This window comes from Triturus cristatus, chromosome 5_2, assembly GCF_964204655.1.
Source record: "Triturus cristatus chromosome 5_2, aTriCri1.1, whole genome shotgun sequence".
Taxonomy (NCBI): domain Eukaryota; kingdom Metazoa; phylum Chordata; class Amphibia; order Caudata; family Salamandridae; genus Triturus; species Triturus cristatus.
In genome coordinates, this window is record NC_140588.1 from 1,100,377,146 (window position 1) to 1,100,394,195 (window position 17,050).

General features: G+C 44.5%; 1 protein-coding gene across 1 annotated transcript in view; it reads right to left on the reverse strand.

The window, feature by feature from the left end:
- Nucleotides 1-5,007: 5,007 nt before the first annotated feature.
- The window catches only part of LOC146829764 (nicotinamide N-methyltransferase-like), a 55,828-nt gene continuing 43,785 nt past the window's right edge, over nt 5,008-17,050 (reverse strand). The window contains exons 3-4 of the mRNA XM_085608485.1: nt 16,815-16,868; nt 5,008-5,473 (exon numbers count right to left, since the gene is read on the reverse strand). Of these exons, the coding sequence (XP_085464611.1) occupies nt 5,092-5,473; nt 16,815-16,868 (436 nt within the window). The 3' untranslated portion in view covers nt 5,008-5,091. The remainder of the gene's footprint in view (nt 5,474-16,814; nt 16,869-17,050) is intronic.

Consider the following 17,050-nt stretch of genomic DNA (forward strand, 5'->3'; position numbering starts at 1 on the left):
TGCTTTTGAGTAATATCACTATAGATTAAATATTGATTTGTGTTAAACAATGAATGTAAAGAAAACCCATTACAAAATGGCACTTAAAAAATTGTTACAAACAGAAGCCTGGCCCGAATTCTATGTTTATCACATGTGTATGTAAACGGAAGTTGAATATTGCTTGCTTCACCGTGACCAAGCCGTAATTGGCGAAACGCGCCGGTAGGAAGCTTTGTATTTGCATTAAATAAGAATTAAGTATCCTGGAGAGTCCTACACTGTTATTTCTTTAAGGAGAAATGTTGTCACTTAAAAATAAGCGACACCCACCTCCCCTTGGTAATCTTGATTAAAATGCGGGGGTCCTTTGAGAACTCCCAGCCCCGGGGGTCCCCACCTCCTGAAGCCCTCGATGGCCCTGGGGACTGCCACCCCCCAGGGCCAGTTCTTACAATGTCCCTGGGTGCCCACTCCCTATGGCAGGGCAGGAGAACGGTTCACACCCTGCCAGAGCAAACACTGCTCTTGCTTCCAAGAAGCAAAGTAGAATTGTGTCCTGAGAACCTCAGGACTGAAATGGACTTAATCCCTCGAGCAGCAGTGCGCCAGGTAGCATATTTGCTGAGTGGTGTAGAAAGGGGTTGTGACCTCGGAGCACTCTCAGCAATCTAGCTGTGTTGAACTTACTGGAGGTAACAGGAGGGCTAGTTGGCCCCCAGAGACCCTCAGTAGGCAAGGGGACTTTACCCCCAACCAAGAGTGCACCAGGAGGTGTGTTTGCAGAGAGGTGGACAAAGGGGGTGTAGCCTAAGTCCACCTCTCAGCATTCCCACTTTGTGGGGTTTACTGGAGGTAACAGGTAGGCTAGTTGTCCCCTAAGGACCCCCAGCAGCAAAGTGGACTCTAATCACCATGCAAGGGCATGCCAGGGAGTGCATTTGCAAAGTGGTGGGAAAAGGGGGTGTGGTATGCTATGAGTACTTAGCAATGCTGATGTGTGGGACTTACTGGAGGTAATAGGAGGGGTAGTTGCCCCCTAAGGTTGTCCTTTGGGGCCAACTACTTCTTGCCTATTTTGGCACCCCTCTTCTATCTTTCTGCACCCCTGTTCCCTCTTTTTGCACCTCTTCTGCCTGTTTCTGCACCTCTGCTGCCCCTCTTTTTAAACTTCTCTTACCTCCTTCTGCACCGCTATTGCTTCTTTTTGCACTTCTCTTACTCTTTGTGTATCCCTCTTGCCTCTTTCTGCACCTCTGTTGCTTCTTTCTGCACTTCTCTTGCATCTTTCTGTAACCCTCTTGCCTCTTTCTTCACCTCTGTTGATTATTTCTGCACTTCTCTTGCATCTTTCTGCACTTCTCTTCTTTCTGCACCCTGTGTGCTTCTTTCTGTACCCTTCTTCCCTCTTTCTATACCTCTGCAACTCTCTTGCCTCTTTCTACAGTCCTCTTGTCTCTTTCTGCACCTCCGTTGCTTCTTTCTGCACTTCTCTTACCTCTTCTGCACCCCTTTTGCCTCTTTCTGCACCTCTCTTGGTTGTTTCTGTACTGCTCTTTTTAGGTCTCACCTGGCTATCGCGTAAGCGATCCATCAGCGAGTCTTATGTAGGGGCTTCAGAAAATGCTCCCAAAGGCTTCCCAGGCAGATTGGGTGGCGGTTACGCGCACAACCACGCGCATTCCATTTGCCACCAGCTACTTTCTGCGCGTGCGCCGCCTCACGCATTCAGAGAGATTTAGTAAGGGGCACAAGACCTTAGGAATGCGGTTTATGGCCAGTGCATGTGAGGCATTAAAGCGCGAAGCTGGCATCTGGCATCGGACTTGAAAGCAGCAGACTGCTTTAGCCAGCGTGCGCTCGGCCTCACTTCCTGCATCCCCTCTTACAACAATTAACTTTCGTTATAACTCACACCCCATATGCTCGTTCCCTCCCACCCTTCCTTTGATGTCCGCTTTTCTTGTTGTTTACAAACCACGCCACACACTGCTGCACGCCACACACTGCTGCATGCCACACACTGCTGCACGCCACACACTGCTGCACGCCGCACACTTCTGTACGCCACACACTGCTGCGCACACTGCTGCATTACACACTGCTGCATTACACACTGCTGCACGCTGCACACTGCTGCACACCGCACACTGCTGCACGCCGCACACTGCTGCACGCCTCACACTGCTACACAAAACACTGCTGCACGCCTCACACTGCTTCATGCCTCACACTGCTGCACACACACACTGCTGCACACCACACACTGCTGCACGCCACACACTGCTGCATGCCTCACACTGCTGCACGCCTCACACTGCTGCACGCCTCCACTGCTGCATGCCGCACACTGCTGCATGCTGCACACTGCTGCACTCCGCACACTGCTGCACGCCGCACACTGCTACACGCCACGCACTGCTGCACACCACACACTGCTGCATGCCACACACTGCTGCATGCCGCTGCATGCCACACACTGCTACACGCCACACACTGATGCACGCCGCACACTGCTGCATGCCGCACACTGCTGCACGCCGCACACTGCTACACAAAACACTGCTGCACGCCACACACTGCTGCACGCCACACACTGCTGCACTCCACACACTGCTGCATGCCACACACTGCTGCACGCCGCACACTGCTGCACGCCGCACACTGCTGCACACTGCTGCATTACTCACTGCTGCATGCTGCACGACACTGCTGCATGCAGCACACTGCTGCACGCCGCACACTGCTGCACGGCGCTGCACACCACACAGTGCTGCATGCCTCACACTGCTACACGAAACACTGCTGCACGCCGCATGCTGCTGCACGCCAGACACTGCTGCATGCCACACACTGCTGCATGCCGCACACTGCTGCACGCCGCACACTGCTACATGCCGCACACTGCTGCACGCCACACTCTGCTGCACGCCGCACACTGTTGCACCCCATACACTGCTTTTATGCAAGATTATGCTACTGACATTGTAAATGACAATGCCTTTTATTTGTTTTAAAACCAAAACATAAATAAAAGGCATTGTAATTTTACAATGCCAATAGCTCAAACTCTTATAAATGCGAGACCTATAGCATTGCAAATGCTTGTTTCTTTCTGCATCTGTCTTGCAAACTTCTGCACCCCTCTTGCCTCTTTCTGCACCCCTCTTCCCTCTTTCTGCAGATCTCTTGCCTCTGTTTGCACCCTTTCTGCCTCTTTCTCCACCTCTGTTCCTTCTTTCTGCACTTCTCTTGCTTCTTTCTGTACTGTTATTGCCTTTTTCTGCACGTGAGTTGCTTCTTTCAGCACTTTTCTTGCTTCTTTCTGCACCTCACTTGCAAATGTCTGTCCCCCTCGTGTCTCAGTGTGAACCTCTCTTGCCTCTTTCTGCTCATCTCTTGCCTCTTTCTACATCCCTCTTGCCTCTTTCTACACCTGTTTTGCTTTTTCCTGCACTTCTCTTGCCTCTTTCTGCGCCCCTATTGCCTCTTTGTGCACCTCTGTTGGTTCTTTTTGCATTGTTCTTGCTTCTTTCTGCTACTCGCTTGCACATTTATTCATACCCTCTTGCCTCTTTCTGCACCTCTGTTAGTTCTTTCTGTTCCTCTCTTGCCTCTGATTGTACCCTTGTTCCCTCTTTGTGCACCTCTTTTGCCTGTTTCTGAAACTCACTTGCCTCTTTCTGCACTTTTCTTGCCTCTTTTTGCACCTCTGTTGCTTCCTTCTGCACTTCTCTTGCCTCTTTCTGCACCCCTCTTGTCTCCTTCTGCACCTCTGTTGCTTCTTTCTGCACTTCTCTTGCTTCTTTCCACACCTCTCTTGCTTCTTTCTGCACCCCTCGTGCCTCTTTCTACACCCTTCTTCCCTTTTCATGCACTTCTCTTGCTTCTTTCTTGCTGCACTTGCCTCTTTCTGCACCCCTCTTTCCTCTTTCTGCACGTCTTTTGCTTCTTTCTGCACTTCTCTTGCATCTTTCTGTACCCCTCTTGTCTCTTTCTGCACCTCTGTTGGTTTCTTCTCCAATATACTTGCATCTGTCTGTCCCTCTGTTGTTTCTTTCAGCACATCTCTTGCTGTTTCTGCACCTCATTTGCCTCTTTCTGCACCGTTCTTCCCTCTTTCCCTATATATAGTCTTATCAGACAAGGTCCCTGTCTAATATATTTATTGACACTGAGTACTGTGTCCACAGAGGCTGCAGCCTTCAATTGTATCCTGTGGGCTCTGATTATAGGGCTTCACATCCAGTCTCAGTATTCCTCAAGTCCGACTGTCCAGACTTCACAGGGTATGACCTCTGGCAGCACACAGTGATCTCTGGGCAAACAATATTGTTGAAGGCCACAGAGCATGCAGGGTCCAAGGATCCTTCAGTACAGGATGTGGCCCACCCATAGTATAGTCAGTGGTGTCACGCTCTTCCCAATCTGTTTCATGAGAACATCTGCATTACATGAGCTGGCCAACATCTATGTTCAGTCTCCATACACCCAGTGAGAAGCAATCTTTGATTAGAATGAGTCAGTACTAGAATCAGAATGCAGAATGCACTTATTATTTGGCTCACTCTTGTAAACAACCTCAACATATTCCTCCTTAAATACTTCTAATTTATATTTAAAAATAATGAATGTCAATATATAATCCTCACTTCATTAGGGTAAATTGAAATCTTCATTTTCAAAATGAATATATAGAAAATAGGAGCACATTCTCAACCTCCCTTAATGAAGTTAATATGGACTAGTGGCACATTTATCCAGAAATCTTAGCACTAACCCAGTCCATTCTCTGGCTTCTGATTATTATTGCCTGTATGAGGATCCAGATTCTTGGCTTTGTAATTAAAATCAGTCATGGTATTTGATAAAGAAAGTAATGTGCAGGAGGTGGGATGACAACATTTCTTACTAACATTTCACCTCACCACTGTTACTCAGCATTGTATGTCCAGCTTGATAGAACATTTTAATGTTTTACCAACATGTCACTATAATTGTAAATACATGAATAAAAACATCTTAGGAGAAATGGAAAATAAATTTATTTGATGCTCGTCCGAGCTGATATTTTCATCACTGTGCTTTGGGAGGTTTTCATCTATTGAAATGTTACACCTCTCTTTCTTTGCATGCTTTTAAAACGACAAAACTTGTATAATCTGCTACAGAATACACACTGTTTTGTTTCCGATGAATAATGTAAAATTCCTCGATGACATAACCAGCCCTGATGAGAGCATTTCTCAGAAAATCCTCATTCATGCAGAGAAGAGGAAACCTTACGTCACCAACCAAAAAAAACGTGGCTTCTAGGGCAGCAATCATTATTAGATGTCCTTTAGTCTTTAACAGTGAGGAGACATTTTTCAAAGCATTGGAGAAGGACTTTTTGTCTCTGACAAGGTTCTCCAAACAGTGTGCCAAGACCAGACAGTCAGCCTGGGGCTGGATGATAGGCGACAGCGGGTTACTGCTCATGACATCACATTTCCAAACTTGTGGAAATGTGGATTTTCCTGATCAGTTATGTCCCCTATCTTGGACCCCAACGGTTCTATATGCATGTTACAAGTACATGTATGTTCCCTCCAGTTCCAGTTTCTAAGACGCAAACATATGTGTGTCTACCGTCGACATGTTCTCTGTCAGATCCGCCATCAATGGGCTGGATATTCGATTCCTAAGTATGAAAGGCCACCGACTTTATATGGCTAAGTTACTTCATTTTTACAGTTCAGGCAAGTAGGCCCGATTCTGTCCTCAAAGCCTTTCCCTGCTTTCTGTCTCTGACAGCTTCAGCTTGAGCTCGCATCTGTATCCATGAACTTTGTCCTACTCCCTGTGCAGCTAACGGTGCCTGCCTCGGCCAGTTTTCGCCTGTCTGCCAAGAAGTTGTATTTCACCTTCGAATTATCTATTTTGCTCTTCAGCCGATGCATTCCTGTCCAGTGATTTAGGTAAACATTTCCTTTAGCTCACAAGCAAAGGACTCAGCTTTCCGTCCTCCTGCAAGTGATTCATAGCCCTGTTGCCATGGAAAGTTTTCTGCCCCTCGCATCTCATATAGACACTTAGACGCTTGTACACGTACACAGTCAGTATAGAATAGATTCTGTCCGAGAGTCTCTTCCTTGTGGATAACATAGTTCTTTAAACATAGGATGTTAGATATGATTTGGGATTAGGTTGACTTGACCCCAGACTTCTCGTCTCCACATGTAGAGCTAAATGTCAAGTCCCTTTCACCCCCTAGTTGCACGTCAATTACACGTCATGCTGCCGCGCGCGCATCTATGCCAAGTATTATCTTATAGATCCACCTATGTCTGATAATTCTAACCAATCATGTTTCTTTTATTCCTTATTACGCCTAGTTTCGATTATGTCACTGTCACGTCACTTTTCTTAACAAATGTTACGCCTTCTACATTCGTTTCATTGTAATGCACTTATTATAAAAATACATGTCTGTTAATGAATTATTGTACTTCACTTCCTGAACCCTCGTGGTGACGGAACCTGAAGGCCGCGACTCGAGTCGGCCATTTTGAATGGAATAAAGCCCATTAGAAAACCTCGTATACCACGGATTCTGCCTCTTGTTATTTTGAGCTATTTTACTTTATTTTAAGATTCCGTATGAAATTCAGTCCGGTAATATTTATTTTATTTACCACATAATGGCGCCCGAACAGGGACACTTTCTCATCTCACGCGCCGGCGGTGCGTTGCAGGCCCGGTCTCCTGCCACAGCTGGACGGACCATAAACGCGTACCAGCAGGATTTCCTGTAAGCTCCCTCCGGTCAAGCGGGGGCGACTGAGGCTGCGATCAACCCAGACGAGGCGGTGAGAAGTGCGAAGTATCCCGACCAGAGCCTAGCTGAGAGAGCAAGATCCGAGGTATACAGAGGCCCACCAGGTTTTCCGAAATCCCGACGTCCAGAGGGTCCGATGTCCGCAGTTATCGAGTCCTGTCCATTCTCTGAGGCCTTCCGTTTCAAGGAGCTACTCGGTGAGTACCATCGCCGGGGAGGCGTGTTGACGCGCACATAGGTTGTGCCGGTCAAGACGGATTTGGGTACACAAATCCGGTCTGCACTGTTTAGCAGTGTATATGTACTGTTTAGCAGTATATCAAGTATTCCGAAGTATTCAGTTATTGTCAAGAATTCAGCGTGGTGATTAGTTAGGCAGACTGTCATCATTGTCGATCATTGTTATAATGTTTAATGTTTAATGTTTAAAGTATTCAGAAATGTCTTGCATATTGTGGTATGAATGATTGTTCATTGTTCACTGTTCATTATTGTGTTTTTCTCGTATTAAGTAAGTTCAAGAGTAAGTATCAGATCAGTTGTCAATATGCCGTTCTTCTCGAAGTTAAGACAGATTACTACCAGAAAAGGGGTGCTTGAAGAAGCAGTTCCTATTCCTCCTAGAGACACCCCAGGACATTTCATGTACCATAAGCATGGCTTAGATGCCATATTGTTTCTTGATCTATGGGTAGATTATACCAGAGGATTACCGGAAAGTCAAAGGTGGCCCATAGCGGGAACCTGGGATGCAGAGTGCATCATGAAAGTGGAGGAAGAGTTATGGAAAAGAAAGGTCAGACAGTCACAGAAAGACGCTGTTGAGTTATGGCGTAAAGAATCTCATAGACGAACAGAAAAAGCACGTAGACAAGAAGAGAGGAGTAAAGAAAGTTCAAATAAAGTTCAAGAAAATCTATTAATTGAGGAAGGTATCCGAGTGAAATCAGAACAAGTGAATAGACAAAGAAATGCTCTTATGAATGGTATGTATCCCCTTCTAGCCGAAGGACTACCTAAGGCTGTTACGGAGGTGCCAAAAGACTTGCCACCCCCATTATTTCCAATTAAGGTACATCCAAAGGGGCATCCCAGAACCGCAGAAGATGTTTTTCTTTCCTCATATCTAGATGACGCAGCTCCCGAGTATGCTAACGCCACACCACATAGACCGTCTGGCGGAGGGGTTCAACGTCAGGATCAGGTATCTGTCCCCGTGCAACAGCAAGTTCCGACACAAGCATCGGCAAGCACATCTGTTTCCGCATCTGTCTCCGCAGTCGACTCTACAGAGGTATCGACACCCATAGTTGCTGTGTCACGTTCAACGAATCCATTCACACCCGACGCCCCAGATAGGGCCACGGGAGGTGCTAGCAGTACTTTTACACCACCTAGAATAAATAAACTTGTTTTTCAAGAGTCAGCACATTCACGTACACCTAAGTTCGTAAATGAACGTACGCTTAAGGAACTCCTTGTAAATTGTAGATATGACCCGGTGGTTGGTAAAGAGGACGAAATGGTCCTGGCATCATTACGTATCAGGCGAGCCGCAGAGTATTTAGCAAGGTTACCAGGGATGACTACGCATCTAGATAACATATATCATTTTGTTCAAACAGGACGAGATTCAGGATGTATTAACAGAGCTATGGAATTCCAGAAAGTAGAGATACAGGGGGAACTGTTACGTTTCCTCATAAACTGTGTAATTAGAAATCAAGATCGTCCGGGGGTAGACCCGAATGCAATGCTTATTCTTACAAGATGGAGTCAGAATATATCAGAAGGGAGACACGATAAGCAAAATTGTATAATAGCCATGTGCCGAAAAATCCGTAAAGAAATAGAGTGTATTCATGAAGAAAGATTGGGAACAGACGAGTATGAGCAAGATGAAGTGTCCGAATCAGGGAACTCTGCAAGACAGTCAGAGACCATAGCCTATGTAGGCAGAGGAAGATCTTGTGAAAATACTAGATGTTTTTCTGATCCCATACACTCTGTATGTCCAAATAATAGCAGAACGTATCCGACGCCTGTAATGAATCTGAAATCTCCTGAACATTCGTTTCAAGCCGCAGATAAAATACTACGAGAACGAAGAGGTTACCACCTCCTCGATTCCATAGATGAGCAAGAATTAGCCAGATCAGCCGTTCACTGGATTGACAGTCCTGAAAAATACGGTGATAAGACCGTAGCACACACGTTTTTTAATCTCAGTACAGATGAACAACGTTTAGCTGGAATCTATATGATTCAGCAACTCCTCATATTATATAAGAGCCAACATGCTGACCCTGGTCCTTTACCTGATATATTAACGGAACTACTCACGAACAGATGGAGAGGTTCTAGTAACAAGCTAATTAAAGAGATATTAGTGTCACGTAAGCAGTATGTCCTTTTTGTAAGTCCGGATTCTCTCTCGCTGCCCCACAGAGAAAGAGCGCCGTACTATATGGATAGACAAAATCCCCTACGAGAAGTGCACCCAATAAAAGGCGAAGACAATGAGTTTCACCGTGTATTTGTTTACACACCCATATCAAAAATGGAATTATTAGAAATGAAAAAAGTAGTACCTAGTCATGACAAAGACCCAGCGGGTTTCCACCGAGAAATTAAAGACATGTTACTGATGGGAGAGTACACCTTTCCTGATATTATGACGATATTAAAGGTGCTTTTGCCTGCTGGCATATATGAAAAACTGAAAGAAAAAGAGTGGGAAGTGGGAGACCAAAAGATAGACTGGACAGCATTAGCAGAGGAAGAAAGGGGCCGAGCTGCAGGTTCGGGGCTCGGGGATAAAGTTAAACTATTACCAGGTTTACTAGTACAGGTACTGCCACGTTTATTAACTACAAAAAAGGAAGATTGGGGTGCAATCACAGCCTGTAAACAAAAGCAAGATGAAGACACAAGCGATTATTATGCTCGATTTGAAAAATGTTTTGGTATAAATAGTGGTATAAAAGCAAGTAGTGATTCATATCCACATTTATTTGTGACAAAATTAGTGGAAAATGCATTGCCTCCAGTGAAGAATAGAATATTGAAATTCGAGAGTACCTGGCAAAGTAACACTCCGTCGCAAATGCTACAAATGTTACAGTATCATCACAATAGAATTAGGGATGAACAAGAACACGAGCATAGACGCATGAAGGATACAAAAATGAAAATGCTAGTTTCTCAGACAGTACCAGCGGATGGTCACAAAAAGGGTGTGACACATTCTGGTGATTCTGCAGTTCCTGTAAAAGGAACCTGCAATTACTGTAAACAACTAGGCCATTATGTACATGATTGTCAAGTCCTGAAACGTAATATAGCTACAGGTATTGCAAAGGAGAGACCACGATTAGTTAGACAAGATCAGAATGAACAAGGAGCTATGCAGCATGGACAGTCCATGCCAGTTCAGCAACAGTCCATGCCAGCCTCACAGCAACCCATACAGTTTGTGCCAGCTGCACCACCGTTGCCTGCTACTGCCACACAAACCACAACACGACAAATGTATCAGACTGCACAGTATGAATACCCTGAGTATCAGCGTTACGCATGAACCAGCCTAGAGAGGGAAGTTGACTTACCGCTTATCGAGATTCCGGTAGATCAAGAAGGACCTTATGTACATAGTGAATTATTAGGTCAAGATAGAAAATTCTTACTCGATACAGGGGCAAGTCGAACAACAATAAAACGTAGTGAAGTTCCAGGGGCACCCCTCTCAGGCTCTCAAAATGTTTCCCTTGGTTTTTCGGGAAAACCTATTGTTAATGAAGTATCACAGCCTCTACCACTTACGATAGGACCTTTGACACGAACTACAGATTTATTGCTTACTAAATCATGCCCAGAAAATCTGTTAGGAATTAAGACTCTGAAAGCACTAGGAGCCATAATATGTTGTTCTCCGGAAGGAGTAAGGTTGTTTTTGCGTGATTTTAAAGGTCACTATGTGTCTAGAGACATGGATCCCCGACTACAGACTTTACCAGTGCATCTATGGGCACAAGGCCCTACGGATGTTGGCTGCATGAACATTACACCCTATCGAGTTACATTGAAAGCAGGAGTGGTACTACCACGAATGCGACAATACAAGTTACCGCATGATGCTGTAGTGGCTTTGTTGAAAATCATTGATGAGCTAATTGCCCAGGGAGTAGTTGTAGAAACAGACTCCAATGTATGTAATTCACCGATAATTCCGATTCTTAAACGAACTGATCCTACTGCTCCGCCAGTATACCGATTGGTTATTGATTTGCGTGAACTAAACAAGTGTATTGTACCACAATTCCCTGTGGTCCCTGATATATCATCATTGTTGACAGCAATTGATTCCGAAGCAACATTTTTTACTGTAATTGATCTCAAGAATGCCTTTTTCAGCGTCCCAATAGATCCGGAAAGCCAATACTTGTTCGGATTCAGTTTAAATGGGCGCAGTTTTAAATTCTCACGCGCTCCCCAAGGATTTACAGAAAGCCCCAGCATCTACAGCCAAGCATTGAAACGAGAACTTGACAGTATCCACATGCCAGTCAATACTGCACTGCTTCAATATGTCGATGATCTGCTGATCACCGCGAGAAGCGAGCCAGAATGTGAAAAAGCTTCTCTGACAGTTTTACATTTCCTAGCCGACAAGGGACACAAGGTGTCCCCTTCTAAGCTGCAATTCTGTGTTCAGCGAGTTATTTATCTTGGTCACTCGCTGTCCAAGGAGGGAAGGCAGCTTACACCAGATCGCATCCAGTTAATTGCTAACATGTCAATACCCCAGACACAAAAGGAGGTGCGGGCTTTCATAGGCCTCACTTCATATTGTAGGCAGTGGATCCCTCAGTACGCATTTCTAGCAAAACCACTCATTCAGTTAACCACACAGGAGGCAGCCACATCGACTGTTCTCCCTTGGACTCAGGAACATACACAAGCTTTTGAAAGCCTAAAGGAAGCTTTATGTCAAGCACCTGTTTTAGCAACACCATGTTATAGCAAACCTTTTACACTCTTTGTTACAGAACGCGAAGGTACTGCCTTGTCAGTACTCACTCAGGATCAAGCAGGATCACGCAAGCCATGTGCTTATTTTTCCAGTACATTAGATCCCGTAGCTCAGGCTTTGCCTGCATGCCTGAAATCAGTGGCAGCGACAGCTTTAGCAATCAGACAAAGCGATGCCATAGTATTAGGACACCCATTGACAGTACAAGTACCACATGCAGTAGAGGTTCTTGTGAACCGAACACAAACACAACACTTGACCATAGCAAGACTTACCGGTTATGAACTGACATTGTTTCAACCACACATAGAGATCCGACGGTGTAATACATTGAATCCTGCTACACTATTACCTGTAATTGGAACAGACCCACTAGCTCATGATTGTGTTGAAATCATTGAAATAAAGACGAAACCTAGACAAGACTTGACAGACGTTCCATTGTTAGATCCAGACCTGACGTTGTATGTAGACGGATCATGCATGAGAGCAAGTACAGGAGATTTAGTGGCCGCGTATGCAGTCACAACAGACACTGAAGTTATTGAGACACATTGTATAGATACTCTGTCAGCCCAAGCAGCAGAACTTATTGCTCTAACGCAAGCCTGTATTCAAGCCACAAATAAGAAAGTTAATGTATACACTGACTCACGTTATGCATTCGGAGTTGTACACGACTTCGGCGTGCTGTGGCGAGAGAGAGGTTATCTAACGTCCCATGGTGCCCACATTCAGCACGGGCCCCTCATTCATGCTTTGTTAGACGCAATACATCTACCCACTGCTATATCGATTATGAAATGTAAAGCACACACGAAGGTTACTGATACCATTTCTCAAGGCAATGATTTAGCTGACAGAACAGCTAAACAGACTGTTCAGAATCGCACATTAGACATGACAAAGCCAATAGTTCAGACACCAACACAGTGTATGACAATTAAGGATCCCGCACTTGACGTAATTGACATACAGACACATGCCACAGCAGAAGAAATAAAGAAGTGGACTGAACTAGGAGGGATCCAGACAGATCAAGGGTGGATGACAAAGGAGAAATCTGTATGGTTTCTCCCTGATTCCATGGTTCAAGCCATTATAGCTACAGTTCACAGTCCAGCACATTTAGGAGAGAAGGCTATGCTAGACAGCATTCAGCACATTTGGTTCAACAAACATTTACGAGCAGCAGCTAAACAAAAAGTTCGCACCTGTATGATATGTTGTCAGTTTAATCCAGGAAAGAGTGTTCCCGTAGAGCAGGGTGGATTTCAGCCTCCTGACCATCCTTTTGAAGTCCTCCAGATGGATTATATTCAGATGGAACGTTGTCGAGGATTCAAATATGTCCTCGTAGTTGTCTGCGCTCTCTCCCGTTGGACAGAGGCGTATCCCGTATCAGATTACACTGCCCCGACTACTGCCAAGCAGCTAGTTCGAGAATTCTTCCCACGGTACGGTTTACCACGTGTTGTATATTCAGATAACGGCCAGCCTTTCTCATCCGAATTAATGAAACATGTCTCACTCTTGTTGGGATATCAGTGGAAATTCCACTGTGTCCGACACCCCGAGGCAGCAGGTCTCGTAGAAAGACATAACCAGACACTGAAAATCAGACTGTCCAAAATATGTAGAGAGAAAGGTGTCGACTGGATAGTAGCATTACCAGTTGCACTCTTTTACATGAGAATGGTAGCACACTCTAGAACAGGGCTATCCCCGTATGAGGTGATCTTCGGTAGACCGCCGAATATGTGGGGGACGCCTATACCACGTAAAATAACTGATGTTGACTGTAATATGCTGACAGATTACTTGGCTTCCTTGATGTCTGCACTACAATCTTCTCGTTCACAGGTAGCTGCAGCCTTTCCCGACAACACTGAGGCGAAACCCCATGACGTTGTTCCGGGTAATCTTGTCTTTGTGAGAAACTTCGACAGGAAAAGTCAATTGGAGCCCAGGTGGAAAGCACCCAAGTTGGTCCTGTTGACCACAAGAACAGCCGTGAAGATCGAGGGACGAAAAGGGTGGATTCATTCAAGTCACGTCAAAAAATTTCATGGACTACCTTCAGATATAGACACTGTGCCCTGCACTCCCTCACAGACTGATTCAAAACTTCCTTTTGTTGAAAAGAATGACTCTCAGTACTATAAATTAAAGCTTAGGCCCAAACAGTCGAGCAATTTGATTGTTTAAGTCCTCTCCAAGGTGAAGCGGTTGAATTGTCTCCGACATGTATCCCTTGGACCTGAGTAGAGAAAATACCCAAGAAATGTTGAAACGACAGGCGTATTGTAAATCACTGCGTAGCTACTGTATGAGGACATTATTAATTTTGTTTTTATTGAGTATTTTAGTAATTATTACGAGTGTGATTTTGCACATATATCATCCTATCTCTAGACATGTTTATAATGTTGCTGCAGAACATTCTTTTAGTGACCTACCGCCACATGAATTATCTTATAGACTTGCGCTGCGCAATAACACCTTCATTAGTATGTTACATCATTCCCATCAGACTAGTAATGCGACCAATTGTTGGGTGTGTGGCCGACTTCCTCCCTATCAGAATAACAAAGGAGTTCTGCCTTTCTTTCCACATCCGTTCACACACAATGGCTCCTGTGGAGCATGGTTTAGTTTATTAAATTCCATAGACCCAGACACAGCAGTTTATCAACAACATTGGATATGGGGAAATCTGAATCTAGTTTTATTCAAAGTCTGTCACCCTAATAAGGAGGGTCACCCCAGTAGAACAGGAACTGATTTAGAAAATGAAGTGTATAAATTAGGTAATTTTACGCCTAATCTTATGATTCTGAATGTCAAATCCGAAGTTGAACTAATTCTGCCCACTATGTCAGTATTTCCAGTTAAGGGTGAATTATGTGTAAGAAAAGTTGGTTCCATACACATGGGCCATAGCCAATGCGTTACTACAGTAGAATATAGTGATCAAGGTAAATCTTCATTTAGAGCTTCTCGCCATTCTTACTTTATATGTGGTCAGACGGCATATATGCGTTTGCCTCTAGATTGGGATGGTACCTGTTACATAGCATTCCTTTTGCCACCTGTTTTCCTAGCTCCCCCTGATTATTATCGAAATGTTCATTTAGTACACAATAGAGAGCAAAGAGATCTCCCAGTTGTCGATTATACTGAGACAGCATGGGACAAGTATGTAGATTTCAATAAAGGTATCTTTCCCTATATAGGTACAATATCAAATAGTAAGCTGATACGCAGACTCACCAAGACTCTTGAAGCTGTAGTAAACGAGACTATAGCCGCCCTAGGCAATCTGACAGAGGAACAATCAGTGATGAGAATTGTTGTTCTCCAGAATCGTCTTGTCCTTGACGTCATCCTGGCCGATAGGGGCGGAGCTTGCAGGGTCATCGGATCCAGCTGCTGCATATTCATACCAGAAAATTCGCCATCTGTATATAAAGCTATAACACGCCTTCATAAGATTGTAAGCCAGATACACGAGAATCCAGGCACTTGGACGTGGTCCGGGTGGTTTTGGAGTGTGATATCAGCCTGGGGATGGAGAGTTTTATCCTTCCTAGGTATTGGCCTTCTTATGCTCTTCAGTTGTTGTTTATGCCTGCAAGGTGGACCAGCGATTTGTGGTCTGTGTGCCACATCATGCATTCCACATCACAGGTCCCGTTCAGAATGCCGGAAGAAGAAAGAAGAAGAAATGATGCTCCATGAGCAAATCAATGGAATGATGAAGATTGATGTCTCGTGAAGGGCAAGAAGGGGACAAGGAGGGAATGTGGAAATGTGGATTTTCCTGATCAGTTATGTCCCCTATCTTGGACCCCAACGGTTCTATATGCATGTTACAAGTACATGTATGTTCCCTCCAGTTCCAGTTTCTAAGACGCAAACATATGTGTGTCTACCGTCGACATGTTCTCTGTCAGATCCGCCATCAATGGGCTGGATATTCGATTCCTAAGTATGAAAGGCCACCGACTTTATATGGCTAAGTTACTTCATTTTTACAGTTCAGGCAAGTAGGCCCGATTCTGTCCTCAAAGCCTTTCCCTGCTTTCTGTCTCTGACAGCTTCAGCTTGAGCTCGCATCTGTATCCATGAACTTTGTCCTACTCCCTGTGCAGCTAACGGTGCCTGCCTCGGCCAGTTTTCGCCTGTCTGCCAAGAAGTTGTATTTCACCTTCGAATTATCTATTTTGCTCTTCAGCCGATGCATTCCTGTCCAGTGATTTAGGTAAACATTTCCTTTAGCTCACAAGCAAAGGACTCAGCTTTCCGTCCTCCTGCAAGTGATTCATAGCCCTGTTGCCATGGAAAGTTTTCTGCCCCTCGCATCTCATATAGACACTTAGACGCTTGTACACGTACACAGTCAGTATAGAATAGATTCTGTCCGAGAGTCTCTTCCTTGTGGATAACATAGTTCTTTAAACATAGGATGTTAGATATGATTTGGGATTAGGTTGACTTGACCCCAGACTTCTCGTCTCCACATGTAGAGCTAAATGTCAAGTCCCTTTCACCCCCTAGTTGCACGTCAATTACACGTCATGCTGCCGCGCGCGCATCTATGCCAAGTATTATCTTATAGATCCACCTATGTCTGATAATTCTAACCAATCATGTTTCTTTTATTCCTTATTACGCCTAGTTTCGATTATGTCACTGTCACGTCACTTTTCTTAACAAATGTTACGCCTTCTACATTCGTTTCATTGTAATGCACTTATTATAAAAATACATGTCTGTTAATGAATTATTGTACTTCACTTCCTGAACCCTCGTGGTGACGGAACCTGAAGGCCGCGACTCGAGTCGGCCATTTTGAATGGAATAAAGCCCATTAGAAAACCTCGTATACCACGGATTCTGCCTCTTGTTATTTTGAGCTATTTTACTTTATTTTAAGATTCCGTATGAAATTCAGTCCGGTAATATTTATTTTATTTACCACAAACTTCCTTGACTTTTCTTTGTAATATGTGTTGCTTCTCAGTCCATGTTTCACTGAAAGCAGGGAGATATAAATATGTTAATTGTTTTAAATGGTTGAGTAAAAGATGTTCTGTAATATGAATATAATCATCTTCATGGCTAATATATAAAAATGTATAGACAATTTTAAGATGGTTATCCCCACGACCTGTGCTGCACACTTTGTATAACTCTTTACTCTGGAGCATTCTCTG